Source organism: Entelurus aequoreus, linkage group LG17, assembly GCF_033978785.1.
Source record: "Entelurus aequoreus isolate RoL-2023_Sb linkage group LG17, RoL_Eaeq_v1.1, whole genome shotgun sequence".
NCBI lineage: Eukaryota > Metazoa > Chordata > Actinopteri > Syngnathiformes > Syngnathidae > Entelurus > Entelurus aequoreus.
The window spans coordinates 19654780-19672590 of NC_084747.1; the positions used below are offsets into that span (position 1 = coordinate 19654780).

Below are 17811 nucleotides of genomic sequence, written 5' to 3' on the forward strand. Positions count from 1 at the left end.
TAACTAGCGTGCTACCATTTAAGCTAATTGTTGCTAAAGTCATCAATGATGAAAGTTACGCACATATTTTCACCATGTATGACTCCACCTCTGAAAGAACACAGTTGCAAATATATATTTGTGTGTATGTTGTATTTTTATATATGTACAACGAGCTTCCTAATCTCCTTTTTTATCCCCCGTCGAAAAAGTTCCACTGGAGAATGCGGGCATCGATCCCGCTACCTCTCACATGCTAAGCGAGCACTCTACCATTTGAGCTAATTCCCCTGTAGGTACTCTCTGTCGCCACAATGCTATTTTCCCTTAATGGGAATCGAACCCGGGCCACGGCGGTGAGAGCGCCGAATGCTAACCACTAGATCACCAGGGACTTGACGGATGTCTGTATGAGCAACTTCTTCCTCTCAGAGGTGAAGTCGTACATGAAGGAAAACGTGCGTGATATCATAAATTATGATTTTAGTGGGAATTAGCTTAAATTTTAGCATGAGGGACAAGCGCTAGAAAATGGATGGATGGGTTAGCATGCTAGCTTAACGTGTGAGAGTTAGCGAGATCGATGGCTGAATTCTTCAGTCTGGTCTCTGGACTGTCTAAGAAGTGTCATGTAACACTGAACATCTGTTATTTATTATTTGTAATATCATAGTTGTTAGCTACACGGTGATAGCACCATATACACACACATATATATATATATATATATATATATATATATATATATATATATATATATATATATATATATATATATATATATATATATATATATATATATATATATATATATATATATATATATATATATATATATATATATATATAGGAGGGTGTGACATGAGGCGGTATGCACACTACTACTCCAACTTGTGTGCGTATGCTAGCTTTTATTAGTCTGAATATTTTTGTACGCACGAAGATTCTGAGTTTTCGACGTATAGAAACTTGTCCATCAAAATTCCACGCACAGACTTGTCTTCCCCACGTACTTCGTGTCAGACGCCGCTCTTGCGTCTTGTCTTGGCCGAGAGCCGCGTGGACGTGTCGCTACCTGTGCCGTGTCTCTCCCGTGCCGCGGTAAACAAAGCATCATGGCCGACTTGTTGCTCGCTCGGCAAAAAGTGACACGCTAATTGTCTGCTGGCGAGTGAGATGGAGAAAATGCTGCTGAGTCAGCCACAGGACTATGGCTATTTTAGTTCTTTTGTTAGAATTTTTTTTTAGCGTCTCTATTAGGTCTTTTGTTAGCATTTTTTTAGCGTCTCTATTAGGTCTTTTGTTAGCTTTTTTTTTTAGCATATTTTAATAGTGACTTTGTTCTTTTGTTAGCATCTTTTTTAGCGTCTTTGTTAGGTCTTTTGTTAGCGTCTTTGTTACTTCTTTTGTTAACATTTTTTAATATTGTCTTTGTTCTTTTGTTAGCATCTTTTTAGCGTTTTTGTTAGCTCTTAAGTAACTGTCTTGGTCCATTTTTTGTTTGCGTCTCTGTTAGCTCTTTAGCTAGTGTCTTGGTTATTTCTTTTTTTAGCATTTTTGTTAGCTCTTTTGTTCGTGTCTGTTAGTTCTTTTGTTAGCGTCTTTGTTAGCTCTTTTGCTAGTATCTTGTTTTTTTTTTATTTTTTAGCTCTTTTGTTACCTTTTTAGCTCCTTGTTAGTCCTTTTTTTAGCGTTTTTGTTAGCCCTTTTGTTCGTGACTTTGTTAGTTTTTTTGTTAGCGTCTTTTTTAGCTCTTTTGTTACCTTTTTTCTTGTTGTTTTTTCTTCTTGTTGTCTTTTTTTATTTTTATTTTTCGTTTTTGTTAGCTTTTTTTGCATCTTTGTTAGCTCTTTTGTTTATATCTTGCTTAGCTCTTTTGCTAGTGTCTTGGTTAGTTCTTTTGTTCGCATTTTTTGTCAGTGTCTCGGTTAGCTGTTTGGTAGCATCTTTGTTAGTTTATTTTTTTAGCGTCTTTGTTAGCTTTTTGTGTCTTTGTTAGTTCTTTTGTTAGCATGTTTGTTTTTGGTAGCTCTTTTGTTGGTATCTTTGTTAGCTCTTTTGTTCGTGTCTGTTAGTTCTTTAGTTAGCGTCTCTGTTAGCTCTTTTGCTAGTATCTTGTTTTTTTAAATTTTTTAGCTCTTTTGTTACCTTTTTAGCTTCTTGTTAGCCTTTTCTTGTCTTTGTTTTTGTTAGTTTTTTTTGCATCTTTGTTAGCTCTTTTGTTCATGTCTTGCTTAGCTCTTTTTTGCAAATGTCTTGGTTAGTTCTTTTGTTCGCTTTTTTGTAACTTTTTTTGTCGGTGTCTCGGTTCGCTGTTTGCTAGCATCTTTGTTAGTTTATTTTTTTAGCGTCTTGGTTAGCTCTTTTGTTAGCATGTTTGTTTTTGGTAGCTCTTTTGTTGGTATCTTTGTGAGCTCTTTGTTAGTGTCTTGGTCAACTTTTGTAATTATTTTGTTAGCTATTTTAATTGTGTTTTTGTTAGCGTCTTTGTTGGCTTATTTTGTCAGCTTGTTTCTTATAGTCTTTGTGAGGTCTTTTGTTGGCGTCTGTGTTAAGGTATTGGTTAGCTTTTGTTAGCATCTTTTGTTAGCATCTAGTATCTCTGTTAGCGTTTTTGCCAGCTTATTGGTTAGCACTGTTGTTAGTGTCTTTCACAGCTTCTTAGCTAGGGTCGATCAGTCCATCTTGCCTTTGTTGTTCTTCAAAGCTGGATACTTTCAGGACGACATGTGTTGTTAGCTAAAGAAAAAGCCAGCGATTAGCTAGCAGTGATGTGTTTTTGGTGATGAACTTTGACATCTGCGGTGAAATGTCCCAGCTCCGAGGCCAGGGGGTCAAACAGTTCATTAGACGCACAGTCGGGGTGTTTGAGGTCAAACCGAGGCGGTTTTACGGCCTTGAAAGCTGAGACCTGGTTTCGCTGGTTGGGGTCGTCTGCTGACCCACAGAAGTCCGCTTCAAGTCCACGGCAGCAGGACTTGATGTTGCAGATGTCGGCGGTCTTAATGAAGTGCTTTCTTTTGTGCGACTGGCCGGCGGCCATGCTGGCTGTGGCGGCGTCAGGTGCTGAGAGCAGAACGTCGACGCTAACAAGCTGACGCATCGCAGGGAGGAAATTGGGACTTTTAGAAGTGGAGCGCCCATCTGGACTTGATTTGTGGACTTTAATTCTTCATCTTTGGGGCCCCTCTAGTCGCCGCCAGTCCCCCCCCCAAAACAAAAACACCTGGGGGGTTTCTTTCTACTTTGTTATTACAGTAGAACATCACTTTAGGGTCTTTTGTTGGTGAGGACACGACTGACAGGTGACGACTGCTCATTTGTTTGAAACCAGACCCCCAAACTCTAGCAAGGGTTTTTCCTTCTTAGTCCTCTTTGAGTGCTAAGTCCACCGTGATGCTTTTTAATGCAGCAGGCTTACGATCACCCCCCATGGTCCTGTTAGCCTTCACGCACGGCCTCAATGGTCCAACAGTTGGTGCACACCCTAATTCAGTTTTTTAGGTATCTAGCAAGGTGCCAGTTGAACCATTCTAGACCCTGCACGGGTCCAGGAAGGTCACAAAAGAACCCAAATGGTCCCAATGGCTTAATGTGGTTGCCCAAGCAGTCCAAAACGCACCCAAAAGGGCCCTGGCTTTGGAGTCTTTAGGTACATTTCAGACTTTTAGGGTAAGTCTAGGGTAACTATGTTTTCGGAGTACATGAACTATGTTGGATAAAGGAATTGGGGCCACTTCTGGTAAAAAACTGCCCCTAAAAGTCCAAGGTCTAAAATTTTAATCCACTATCTACAAGGTCCAAATTACACCTATTTAGGTCTTGGAGTCTTTGGGTACATGTCGCACTTTTAGGGTAAGTCTAAGCTAAGTAAGTTAGATGTTTTCGGAGTACATGAAGTATCTTGGATACTAAGAGATTGGGGCCACTTCTGGTAAAAAAAAAACTGCCCCTAAAAGTCCAAGCTACATTTTATAGGTGCTCTAAAATTCTAATCCAGTATCTACGAGATCCAAATTACACCTGTTGAAAGAACCCAAACAGTTCAGAATGCACCTTCGGACTTTTAAAGTAAGTCCATTTTACGGTACTTGTGGACCTCGGGACATTTTGAAATCTTTTTGGATTTTTAAGGGAAGATGGTCAGTTTTGGGTTACTTTGGGACCTTTGGGTGTGTTTGTTGTTTTCAGAGTACATGAACTATCGTGGATACTGAGGGATTAGGGCCACTTCTGGTTTAGAACTACCCCTAAAAGTCCAAGCTACATTTTATAAGTGCTCTAAAATTCTAATCCACTATCTACGAGGTCCAAATTACACCTATTTAGGTCTTGGAGGGGTTGAAAGAACCTAAGAAGTCCCAATGATAGATGTGGTTGCCCAAACAGTTCGGAATGCACCTTAACGGGCCCTGGCTCCAGACTCTTTGGGCACATTTCGGATTTTTAAGGTTAGTCCATTTTAGGGTACTTGTGGACCTTGGGACGTTTTGGAATCTTTTTGGAACTTTAAGTGAAACTGGTCAGTTTTGGGTTACTTTGGGACCTTTGGGTATGTTTGTTGTTTTCATAGTACATGAACTATCTTGGATACTAAGGGATTAGGGCCACTTCTGGTAAAAAAAAAAAAAGTGCCCCTAAAAGTCCAACCCTCATTTTATTAGTGCCCCAACCTGCCTGTGAGACTACGAGGTCCAAATTACACCTATTTAGGTCTTGGAGGGGTTAAAAGAACCCAAGTGGTCCCAATGATAAATGGGGGTTCCCAAAGGGTCTGAAATGCACTCAAAAGTGCCCTGGTCCCAGACTCTTTGGGTATATTTCAGACTTTTAGGGGTAAGACCATTTTAGGGTACTTTTGGGCTTTGGGACATTTTGGGGTCTTTTGGGAATTTTAGGAGAAGACAGTCCATTTTGGGTAACTGTTGGATCTTTAGGTATATTCGTTGTTTTTGGAGTCCATGAACCATCTTGGATACAAGAAGATTGGCCTCAATTCCTTTGGGGCCACTTCTAGTAAAAGTGCCCCTAAAAAGTCCAAGCCCCATTTTGTGTGCCCCAAACCGTTCGTGTGACTTTCCCTTACTCTAACCCTAATCCAGTATCTACAAGGTCCAATTTCCCCCTATTTGGGTCTTGGAGTGGTTGAAAGAACCCAAGTGGTCCCAATAATATTTCGGGGTGCCCAATAGCTCTGAAATGCACTCAAAATAGCCCGGCCTCTTTGGCCCTATGACTTTTAGGGGTAAGTCCATTTCAGGGTACTTTAGGGCCTTGTGACGTTTTAGGGTCTTTTGGAAACTTAAAGGGAAGAAAGTCCATTTTGGGTTACTTTGGGTATGTTCGTCGTTTTTGGAATCTATGAACCATCTTTGATACAAGTAGATGGGAATTGGGGCCACTTCTGGTAAAAACAAAAAAGTGCCCCTAAAAGTCTAAACCCCAGTTTTTAAGTGTCCCAAATTGACCGAGAAACTTTCCTTTGACCTAACCCTAATCCAGTATCTACAAGGTCCATGTTACACCCATTTAGGTGCTGGAGGGGTTAAAAGAACTCAAGTGACCCCAACGATAGATGGGGTTGGCTTAAAGGTCTGAAAAAGTCTCAAAAAGGCCCTGGGGGGACCCAGGCAGGTCACAAAAGAACACAAATGGTACCAATAAAAAATGTGTTGGACTAGTCCAAAATGACCCCAAAAGGGCACTGGCTCAGGACTCTTTCGATCCATTTCAGGCTTTTAGGGGTCCTTTTTGAGGTACTTTTAGGGTATTTTGAGAACTTTAGGGAAACATGGTCCATTTTGGATTACTTTGGGACCTTTAGGTATGTTTTTGGTGTACATGAACTGCCTTGGATATAAGTAGATGGGCCCCAATCCCTTTGGGGCCACTTCTGGTAAAAAAAATAAAAGTCCAAACCGTCCGTAAGACTTTTCCTTACCTTAAACCTAATCCAGTATCTACGAGGTCCAAATGACACTTATTTAGGTCCTACAGGGGTCCAGAAAGGTCACAAAAGGACCTAAGTGGTCCCAATGACAAATGGGGTTGCCCAAAAGGTCTGAAACGCAGTCATAAGGGCCCTGGTCCTGGACTCTGTGGCTACATTTCAGACTTTTAGGGCTAAATCCATTTTAGGGTACTTTTGGGACCTTGGGATGTTTTAGGAACTTTAGGGGATCACGGTTTATTTTGGATTACTTTGGGAGCTTTGGGTAGGTCAGTCCTATTCAGAGTCCATGAACCATCTTGGATACAAGTAGTAATAATCTGGTAATAAAAGTGCTCCTAAAAGTCCAAGCCCCAGTTTATAAGTGCCCCAAACTGTACAAGAAACTTTTCCTTACCCTAACCATAATCCAGTAGCTACGAGGTTCATAATACACCCATTTAGGTCCTGGAAGGGTAAAAGAACCCAAGTGGTCTCAATTATACAAAAATGGGGTTGCCCAAAAAGGCCCTGGCCCTTGACTCTTTATATTTCTGACCTTTTGGAGCACAAGGACTTTCAGGGGTAAGTCCTTTTTGGGGAATTTTGGTACCTTGGGACAATTTGGGGTACTTAAGGACTTTAGGGAAAGATGGTCTTGAGTCTATGGACTTTTCCAGTGAAAGTAAATAGGCCACAATCCATTTGCCCCTAAAAGTCCTAGTCCTATTTTACAAGTGCCCTAAGGAGTACAAAGAACGTCTTTCCTTCACTCCCAGCAGGTCCATGCCGACAAGTTTCCTGACCCTAAGAAGAGATCCAAACTTCCCCACCTTCGTGACAAGATGGTGAAGGACGCGTCCAACAACACGTCCAACTTGTGGAGACGACCTCGCTGCGGCGTTCCAGACTATCCAAACCACAGGGAGATCCTTTACCCGGGTCAACACCGCCAGAGGCGCTTTGTCCTCTACGGAGGACGGCTGGACAAGACGGACCTCACCTACAGGTACTTGCCCGACTTCCTGTTTACGTCCCGTAATCAAAGGGACCCTGCTTCAGAAACAAGGTCCTATGGAGGCAGAGGGACGCTCACAGACTGATTCAGGTTTTGATTAACTGATGAGGTCCAGCAAGACCGGCGGCGTCCCCCTTTCTCCAAAAAAGACAGGTGCTGAAGTGCTAAGAGTGGGGTGGGGGTTTCCGGCTGCAACGCTCAGCAAGTTCTGCCACAAGCCAGGAAGTCCTGATCAGTTTTTAGAATTGGATTGATGTCAGAGTCTGAGTCTAAAACAGAGCAAGGGCGCTTGAAAGAAAGCCAAAGTCGTAAACGTATCGAATGATGTAAGACTTTGGATTAGGAAACTATTTCCTGTTTTTTACTCGCTTTTTCTTCCTGGTGAGCAACTGAGTGTGTGCAAACGTGCACACCTGGCCACATGCTCAAGAACTTTAGCGCATGTGATTTCACATTTCCTGTCAACATCGAAAAGAATCCACCGACTTGAAAAACTTTATCCTCATAAAAATACTCTTTTAATGTGAAAAGTTGACTTTTTTGACGTTTTTACCCCCATTTTATTTCCAGCAGTATTCAAAATATTTCTAATTAAAGACATCTGAGTGAATCATGACTCAAACTAACGGGACACAAGCTAATGTGACGCGAGCTTAAGTAACTCCAGCTAACGTGACGCTAGCTAACGCAACTCAAAATAACATGACACAAGCTAACATTACGTAAGCTGACATGACTCATGCTAACGTCACACAAGCTAATGTAGCGCAAGCTAAAGTGATCCGTACCAATGTGACGCGAGCTTAAGTAACTCCAGCTAACGTGACGCTAGCTAACGCAACTCAAAATAACATGACAAAAGCTAACATTACGTAAACTGACATGACTCATGCTAACGTCACACAAGCTAATGTAGCGCAAGCTAAAGTGATCCGTACCAATGTGATGCGAGCTAACGTGAGACAGGCTAACACGACTCAAACTAACGTGACGTGAGCTAACGTGACTGAAGCCAACGTGATGCTGGCTAACGTGACTCAAGCTAAAGTGATCTGAACCAACGTAACTCAAACCAACGGGACAAAAGCGTGAGCTATCATGACTTCATTTGGCTAACGTGACTTGAGCTAACGTGAGACAAGCTAAAGCGACTCAAGCTAACATCACACAAGCTAAAATGACGAAAGCTTACGTAATTTCAGCAAAGGTGGTCCAAGCTAATGCAACTCACGCAAATGTGGCGCGGGCTAACGTGCCGTGACGCGGGCTAATGTGATTTAAGCTAATGTGATACAAGCTAACGTGACACGAGCTAACGCGACACGTTCAATTTGTCGGCCGCCCAGGATTGTGCGTTTCCCATGGCAAATGGGCGAGGAGAAGGTCCGTCGAGTGTTCCGGGAAGCTCTGAAGATCTGGAGCGACGTGACGCCGCTCACCTTCACAGAGATCCGCAGCGGGAAGGCCGACATCCGTATCGACTTCACCAGGTGGGACTTCACCGCTCGATGTGCCTGCGAGGACACAAGGAGGTGGTCTTCCACGCAGGTGTAGTTTCCATTGTTTTGTGCACCTGCAGGTACTGGCACGGAGACAGCCTCCCCTTCGACGGCCCGGGTGGAATACTGGCTCACGCCTTCTTCCCCAAAACGCACCGCGAAGGCGACATGCATTTCGACTACGACGAGTCGTGGACGCTCGGCAACCACATGGGTGAGGCCGAGTCCAAACAAAGCGGGACTTTGACTGGCGAGCTCTTTGTGAGGTGTCCCCCTTTTCGTGTCGCAGGCACGGATCTCCTCCAGGTGGCGGCTCACGAGTTTGGACACGTGTTGGGATTGCTGCACTCCGAGGAGCCGGGCGCCATCATGTCCGCCTACTACTCCTTCTCCTACCCGCTCATGCTGAGTGACGACGACAAGCGAGGCATCCAGTACCTCTATGGCACTCTTCCTAGAGTCCTGCCGCCACCGCCTCCACCACCGCCACCGCCGCCTCCACCGCCACCTCCACCGCCTCCACCTCCGTCTCGGCCACCTCCACCTCCGTCTCGGCCACCTCCACCTCCGTCTCGGCCGCCTCAGCCGCCGCCGTCTGACCACGAGACCAACGAGATCGTCTCTCATGTGAGCAGAAGGCGACCTCGCACTTTCTTGTTGTCCTCTTCATGAGCTTGTGACCTCTGGTCTTCTTGCCAGCCCGACGTCTGCCAGACGGACTTTGACGCCGCCTCCATGATTCGTGGCGAGCTCTTCTTCTTCAAGTCGGGCTACGTGTGGCGAATCAGGGACGGACGTCTGGAAAACGGTTATCCCGCGTTGGCGTCTCGCCACTGGAGGGGAATTCCGGACAATATCGACGCCGCTTTTGAAGACAAGGCGGGAAATATTTGGTTCTTTCAAGGTGAGCCCTGGATGCCATGTGCCGATCCGTTTGATCCAAACAAAATTGCCTTTTGTTGCGTCTCTTCAGGTGAGAGCTACTGGGTGTTCGATGCGGAGATGCAGGTTCGTGGGCCCGAGTCCATCAGGAGGCTGGGTCTGTCAGTGCCAGGCATCCAGGCGGCGCTGCGTTGGGGTCACGACTCCAATTACAACACCTACTTGTTCCGCTCGGGAAGCTACTGGCGCTTCAGTCCTCGCCAGAACCACTTGGACTCGACGTACCCACGCAGCATGCGCGACTGGAGCGGCATACCCGCTGACGTGGACGCCACCTTCAGGGATGCTTACGGTACTGCCATCCTCAGATGCTAGTGCACCCCCTAGTGGCTGCTAGCAGTGTAGCCACTGATAGCAGAGGTAGCGTGCTAGCGAGCTATTGCACTGGGACTTTCAGGGGTAAATCCGTTTTGCAGTACTTTGGGACTATTTGTGGTGCTTGGGGAACTTTAGGGAAAGATTCTCCTTTTTTGGGGTACTTTGGGACATTTGGGTACGTTGGTCCTTTCCGCAGTCTATAGACTATATTGGATAAAAGTAGATACTTTGGTAAAAAAGTGCCCCTAAATGTCCCATCCCAATTTTATAAGTGCCCCAACTCAATTAAGAAATGTAACTTTCCCTTACCTTAACCTGATTCTAAGAGGTCCAAAATAACTCATTTAGACACTGGTAGGGGTCCAGGAAGGTCCCAATGGTAAAAGGTCCAAAATTCATCCAAAAGGGCTCCACCCCCGGACTCTTTGGGTAAATTTTGGGACTTTTTGAGCACTGACACTGTTTTGGGGGATAGGCTCTAATCCCCCCATGACCTAGAGAGGGACACGCAGTAGAAAATGGATGGTCCTTTCTTGAGTCCTTAGACTATCTTGGAAAAAAGTGCCAGTAAATGTCCCATCCCCATTTTATAAGTTCCCCAACCCATTTAAGAAACTCAAGTTTCGCTTACCTTGACCTGATTCTACAGGGTCCAAATGGAACTAATTTGGATCCTATAGGGGTCCAGGAAGGTCCCACTGGTAAAAAGATGGTCCTTTTTGGAACTTTAGGGTTTGCTACAGTATTGCACCTCAAAAGTTTTACCGCCATCAAATATCAGTTTTCAAAATTGCCGCCTTCCGCCTGAGTGCAGCTGGGATAGGCTCTAATCCCCCTGTGACCTCAAGAGGGACAAGCGGTAGAAAATGGATGGTCCTTTCTTGAGTCCTTAGACTATCTTGGATAAAAAGTGCCCCTAAAAGTCCCAGCCCCATTTTGTAAGTGCCCCAACCCATTTAAGAAACTCAACTTTCCCTTACCTTGACCTAATTCTACAGGGTCCAAATGGAACTCATTTGGATCTTGTAGGGGTCCAGGAAGGTCCCACTGGTAAAAGGTCCAAAATGTAGTGAAAAGGGCACCACTCTTTGGATACATGTTGGGACTTTTTGAGCACTGAGACTGTTTTGGAGTCCTCCAAGACCTCTGGAGGAAGATGGTCCTTTTTGGAACTTTAGGGTTTGCTACAGTATTGCACCTCAAAAGTTTTACTGCCATCAAATATCAGTTTTCTAAAATGCTGCCTTCTGCCTGAGTGCAGCTGGGATAGGCTCCAGTCCCCCTGTGACCCTGAGAATGGCAAGCGGTAGGAGAAGGAGGTAGGAAAGACAAGTTTGTCAGATTCTCTTTTTTACCAGAAGTGTCCCCTAAGGCACTAGAATTTTTACTGGAAAAAGTCAATGGAGTTGGGAAAGGACTAACAGACCTAAAGGTCCCAAAGTACCCCCTCAAAAAAACATCTTCCTCTCGAGGTTCCAGAAGACCCCAAATAGTTCCATGGTCCCAAAGTACCCCAAATGGCCTTACCCCAAAAAGTTCAAGATGAACCCAAAGTGTCTGGTGGCGGGGCTAGGGTCGGAGCACTTGGCTTCTTCTGGGACCTTTCCCAGACCCCTCCCGGACTTAAATGGGTTCTTTTTGGGCCGCGTAGGTAGAAAATCAGGTTAGAGTCAGGGAAAGTGAAGTTCCTCAGACGGGTTGGGGAACTCTTTCACAAAGCTTCCTGTGGTTTTTCCCAGGCTACGCCCAATTTATCCGAGGACGCCAGTACTGGAAGTTTTACTTAAAGTACCCCCTCAAAAAATTATTTTCCTCTAAAGGTCCCAGAAGACCCCAAATAGTTCCATGGTCCCAAAGTACCCCAAATGTACTTACCCCAAAAAGTTCAAGATGAACCCAAAGTGTCTGATGACGGCGCAGGGTGGGAATTGTTTTTGGCGCATTTCAGAGCACTTGGCTTCTTCTGGGACCTTTCCCGGACTTAAATGGGTTATTTTTGGGCCACGTAGGTAGAAAATCAGGTTAGAGTCAGGGAAAGTGAAGTTCCTCAGACGGGTTGGGGCACTCTTTTACGAAGCTTCCTGTGGTGTTTCCCAGGCTACGCCCACTTCATCCGAGGACACCAGTACTGGAAGTTTGACCTAAAGTATCCCCTCAAAAAAAACCTCTTCCTCTAAAGGTCCCAGAAGACCCCAAATAGTTCCATGGTCCCAAAGTACCCCAGAATGGACTTAACCCAAACAATTCAAGATGAACCCAAAGTGTCTGGTGGCGGGCCAGGGTCGGAGCATTTGGCTTCTTCTGGGACCTTTCCCGGACTTAAATGGGTTCTTTTTGGGCCGCGTAGGTAGTAAATCAGGTTCGGGTCAGGGAGAGTGAAGTTCCTCAGACGGGTTGGGGCACTCTTTCACAAAGCTTCCTGTGGTGTTTCCCAGGCTACGCCCACTTCATCCGAGGACGCCAGTACTGGAAGTTTGACTTAAAGTACCCCCTCAAAAAAAAATTTTCCTCTAAAGGTCCCAGAAGACCCCAAATAGTCCCATGGTCCCAAAGTACCCCAGAATGGACTTAACCCAAAAAAATTCAAGATGAACCCAAAGTGTCTTGATGACGGGGTCAGGGTGGGAATTGTTTTTGGCGCGTTTCGGAGCACTTGGCTTCTTCTGGGACCTTTCCCGGACTTAAATGGGTTCTTTTTGGGCCGCATAGGTAGAAAATTAGGTTAGAGTCAGGGAAAGTAAAGTTCCTCAGACGGGTTGGGGCACTCTTTCACAAAGCTTCCTGTGGTGTTTCCCAGGCTACGCCCACTTCATCCGAGGACGCCAGTACTGGAAGTTTGACCTAAAGTATCCCCTCAAAAAAAACTCTTCCTCTAAAGGTCCCAGAAGACCCCAAATAGTCCCATGGTCCCAAAGTACCCCAGAATGGACTTAATCCAAAAAATTCAAGATGAACCCTAAGTGTCTGGTGGCGGGGGCAGGGTCGGAACATTTGGCTTCTTTTGGGACCTTTCCCGGACTTAAATGGGTCCTTTTTGGGCCGCGTAGGTAGTAAATCAGGTTCGGGTCAGGGAGAGTGAAGTTCCTCAGACGGGTTTGGGCACTCTTTCACGAAGCTTCCTGTTGTGTTTCCCAGGCTACGCCCACTTCATCCGAGGACGCCAGTACTGGAAGTTCGACCCGGTGGCCATGAACTCCCTGGAGGGCTACCCTCGCTACGTGGGCGTGGACTTTTTCGGATGTCGAAACATGTGATGGTGCTGAGCGGAAGCGGACCAGGACGCGTGAACTTGACCTCCTCCGTGTGTTGGAAAACCTTGGTACTCAAATGTTGTTGTTTGTCGGGAAAACCAGCACGGACTTAGTCCAGGACTGGCCGGACAAGCCCGTCCATCCTCAGGTGCTTCAGTCGGCCGACGTCACTCGGCGCGTCAATGCTGTGAAGACGCTTCCTGGCGCCACTTACAGGTCAAGGTGGATCAGCGTGATGCCTTCAGGGACCTCCTTCATCAAGACCAGGTGCTGCCACTCCGGCTCGTTAGTGCGGGTCACTGACGACTCTCCTTTTGCCATCACGTTACTCTTTGAAGTTGCTAAAGCTGCGGCGCTTCACGGCTAGCTGGCCCGTTTGAATGTCCCGCCCTCTTCCTGGTTTGATCACTTAAGCTCCGCCCACTTATACACGTGCAGTATAATAATAATGTTATGTTGCTCTATTAAAGGAAAACTGCACTTTTTTCAGATTTTAAACATCGTCTACAATCCTGATGAGGCAAGAACACGTCTTTCACTTTATTGTGCATTCTAAATAGTAAAAAACTGCAAATTTTTTACTTAAAACTACTTACATTTTTTACATTTTAATTACATTAAATTATATGTCTTTCACTTTATTGTGCATTCTAAATAGTAAAAAAAAACTGCAAATTTTTTACTTAAAACTACTTAAATTTTTTAAATTTAAATTAGATTAAATTACACGTCTTTCACTTATTGTGCATTGTGAATAGTAAAAAGCTGCTTTTTTTTTTTTACTTAAAACTACTTCAATTTGTTTCATTTAAATTAGATTAAATTACACGTCTTTCACTTTATTGTGCATTCTAAATAGTAAAAAACTGCTAATTTTTTAAAACTTAAAACTACTTTTAAAAATTAAAATTTAATTACACGTCTTTCACTTTATTGTGCATTTGAAATTGTAAAAAAATTCAATTTTTTAAAACTTAAAATTACTTAGAAAAATAAAAAATTCTATTCAATTACACGTCTTTCTCTATGTTGTGCATTCCAGAAAGTAAACATCTGCTATTTTTTTCCTGTCAAAACTGCTATTTTTTTTAACTTTAAAAATGTAATTAAATTACACATCTTTCACTTTAATGTGCATTCTAAATAGTAAAAAACAGCTTCTTTTTTTTTTAACCTTAAAATTACTTTTAAAATTTACATTTAAATTAAATTACACATATTTCCCTTTTAATGTGCATTCTAAATAGTAAAAAACAGGGGTTTTTTTACCTATCAAAATTTAATTACACAACTTTTACTGTACCGTGCATTCTGAATAGTAAAAAACTGCTATTTTTTTACTCAAAATTACTTTAAATTTTAATTAAATTAAAATCAATTAAATTACACCTCTTTCACTTTATTGTGCATTCTGAATAGTAAAAAAACTGATTTTTTTTAAAACTTAAAATTAATTTAAAAATTGTAATTAAATTAAATTACACATTTTTCATTTTACTGTGCATTCTAAATCATTAAGAACTGCTATTTATTTTTTACCTAAAATTACTTTAAAAATTGTAATTCAAATAAATTAAATTTCACGTCTTTCACTGTATTGTGCATTCCAAATAGTAAAAATCTGCTAGTTTTTTTCCTGTCAAAACTGGTAGTTTTTTACTTAAAAAATTTAATTAAATTACACATCTTTCACTTTATTGTGCATTTTAAATAGTAAAAAACTGCAATTTTTTTTTCACCAAAAATTACTTTGTACAATCAACTTCAATTTAAAATAAATTAAATTACACATCTTTCACTTTGTTGTGTATTCTAAATAGTAAAAAACTGCAAACGTTTTACTTAAAAAAAAAAGTAAAACATTTTAAAATTGCATTTTTTTTACTTAAAACTACCTTAAAAAAAATTCATTTTAATTAAATTACCCGTCTTTCACTTTAATGTGCATTCTAAATAGTAAAAAAAATGCTTTTTTTAAAACTTAAAATTACTTCAAAAATGACAATTAAATTACGTACACGTCTTTCACTTTATTGTGCATTCTAAAGAGTAAATACTGTTTTTTTTACTTGAAAGTACATTAAAAATTGAAATTAAATTACACATCTTTCACTTTATTGTGCATTCTAAATAGTAAAAAACTGCAAATGTTTTACTTAAAAAATACTTTAAAAATTGCTTTTTTTTTTACTTCAAACTATCTAAAAATGTAAATTAAAATTAAATTACACATCTTTCACTTAATGTGCATTCTAAACAGTAAAAAACTGCTTTTTTTGTTTTACTTAAAATTACTTTAAAAATTTAAATTAAATTACACATCTTTCACTTTATTGTGTATTCTAAATAATAAAAAACAATTGTGTTTTTTTTAACCTAAAAAAATTAAATTACACATCTTTTACTGTACCGTACATTTTGAATAGTAAATACTGCTATTTTTTAAACTGAAAATTACTTTTAAATTTTAAATTTTAAATCAAATTAAAATAAATCAAATTACACCTTTCACTTTATTCTGCATGCTGAATAGTTAAAAACTGCAAGAATGTTTGACTTAAAATCACTTAAAAAATGTAAATCAAATTCAATTACACATTTTTGTTTTTACTGTGCATTCTTAACCGTAAATAACTGCTTCTTTTTTTAAAACCAAAATTACTTTAAACATTGTAATTAAAATAAATTAAATTACACGTCTTTGACTTTATTGTGCAGTCTAAAGAGTAAAAAAAAATCCTATAAAATGCTATTTTTTGTACTTAGAATTACTTTTAAAAAAATTAAAATTAAATAAATTCAATTGAATTACACATCTTTCACTTTTTCACTTAAAAAATTAAATTGAAATTAAATTAAGGTTATTTTTTTGTTGCTACATGGAAATGGGGCGTTGTTGGATGTTTTCAGGGTGAAACTACTTACTTCAATTGTTAGCCACCTCTTACTAGCTGTTTTTTACTACTCCAAAGCACATAAAAGTGAAAGAGACGTGTTCCTGCCTCGCATGAAGATTGTGGGCAAAACTCCCAAAGAAGTGAAGCACTATTGCTAACATATGCTAACATATTGCTAACATATGCTAGCCGTGACAAAGCAGCTTTAACCACTTCAATAATATGAATTATTAACATATTTATACACTTGTACATACATGCTTCTTTTTTTACTCCAATGTAACCAACTCTTTGTTCACAATAAATTTTGATCTCATTGAAATGTATGCATCCTATACTGCATCCTATACTGGTAACACTGCCTCACTTCTTTTTACACTTGTAGGACACTAAGTGTGACTTAAACCACAGTTTGACCTTGGAACAGACTAAAGGTGTTGTTTTCCACACACAGTAAGAAGAGGAGCTGCTCCCTTGCTAACATTTCAACGTAACGACACGGTGTGGCGAGCTGACCAGGCTTTTATTGTGAAGGAGCAGCAGCATCAGCCGTGACTTTAGATGTGATTGGCATCATTTTCATGGCGGAGCACTGCCTTTGTTATATATCATACTCACTCATCAACACTTTATCATGGGACTGTCTGAAACTGTAGAGAGTTCATCTGCATAAAAAATATTGTGAATAACTTGTTATTGTTATTGGAGCCCTGGAGACATGAAATAACTCCTTTAACACAACATAGAGGACGCAGTCATAGAAAATAAGACCATGGATTATTTTAGTAATGTGTGGATGACTTTGTTCCATTCAAGGAGTAAAAATGGGATCAAACACTCTTTATGGCTTTATTTTGAGGAAAAATAAAACAAAGATTTTACTACTTGCAATAACTTTCATTCCCTTTTATTCACCTTCTTTGACCATCTTTTTTACTGTATTTTACCTTTTATATTCCTTTTTTTTTTTTTACCTCTTATTTACTTTCTATGGATAAGCGGTTGAAGGTAGATGGATGTATAGATTTACTTTCTATCTTTTATATACCTTCTGTATTCCTTTTACCTTTTATTTACCTTCTTTGACCGTGTTTTACCTTCTATATTCCTTTTTTTACCTCTTATTTACCTTCTTCTACCGTGTTTTACCTTTTATATTCCTTTTTTACCTTTTATTTACCTTTTTTGACCGTGTTTTACCTTCCATATTCCTTTTTTACTTTTTGTTTACCTTCTTTGACTGTGTTTTATCTTCTATAGGCCTTTTTTTTAGCTTTTATTTACCTTCTTTGACCAAGGTTTACCTTCTTTATTCCTTTTTTGTTACCTTTTCTTTACCTTCTTTAAACATATTTTACCTCACATATTCCTTTTTTACCTTTTTATTTACCTTCTTTGACCGTGTTTTACCTTTTATATTCCTTTTTTACCTCTTATTTACATTATTTTACCGTGTTTTACCCTCTATATTCCTTTTTTACCTTTTATTTACCTTCTTTGACCGTCTATATTCCTTGTTTACCTTTTATTTACCTTCTTTGACCGTGTTTGACCTTCTATATTCCTTTTTACCTTTTATTTACCTTCTTTGACCGTTTTTTACCTTCTATATTCTTTTTTACCTTTTATTTACCTTCTTTGACCGTGTTTTAACTTCTCTATTACTTTTTTACCTCTAATTTACATTATTTTACAGTGTTTTACCCTCTATATGCCTTTTTTTACCTTTTATTTACCTTCTTTGACCGTGTTTTACCTTCTATATTCCTTTTTTACCTTTTCATTACCTTCTTTGACCGTGTTTTACCTTCTATATTCTTTTTTTAACCTTTTATTTACCTTCTTTGACCATCTTTTACATTCTATATACCTTTTTTACCTTATTTTACCGTGTTTTACCTTCTATATGCCTTGTTACCTTTTATTTACCTTCTTTGACCGTGTTTTACCTTCTATATTCCTTTTTTTTTACCTTCTT

The 17811-nt window shown here is 40.7% G+C and overlaps 1 protein-coding gene across 1 annotated transcript in view; it reads left to right on the forward strand.

Moving 5' to 3' along the window:
- Positions 1 to 16656, forward strand: part of LOC133632620 (stromelysin-3-like) — a 42615-nt gene extending 25959 nt beyond the window's left edge. Inside the window, exons 2-8 of the mRNA XM_062025137.1 lie at positions 6691 to 6917; positions 8273 to 8416; positions 8506 to 8639; positions 8715 to 9052; positions 9125 to 9329; positions 9399 to 9659; positions 12821 to 16656. Coding sequence (XP_061881121.1) covers positions 6754 to 6917; positions 8273 to 8416; positions 8506 to 8639; positions 8715 to 9052; positions 9125 to 9329; positions 9399 to 9659; positions 12821 to 12939 — 1365 coding nt within the window. The 5' untranslated portion in view covers positions 6691 to 6753 and the 3' untranslated portion in view covers positions 12940 to 16656. The remainder of the gene's footprint in view (positions 1 to 6690; positions 6918 to 8272; positions 8417 to 8505; positions 8640 to 8714; positions 9053 to 9124; positions 9330 to 9398; positions 9660 to 12820) is intronic.
- Positions 16657 to 17811: the final 1155 nt, after the last annotated feature.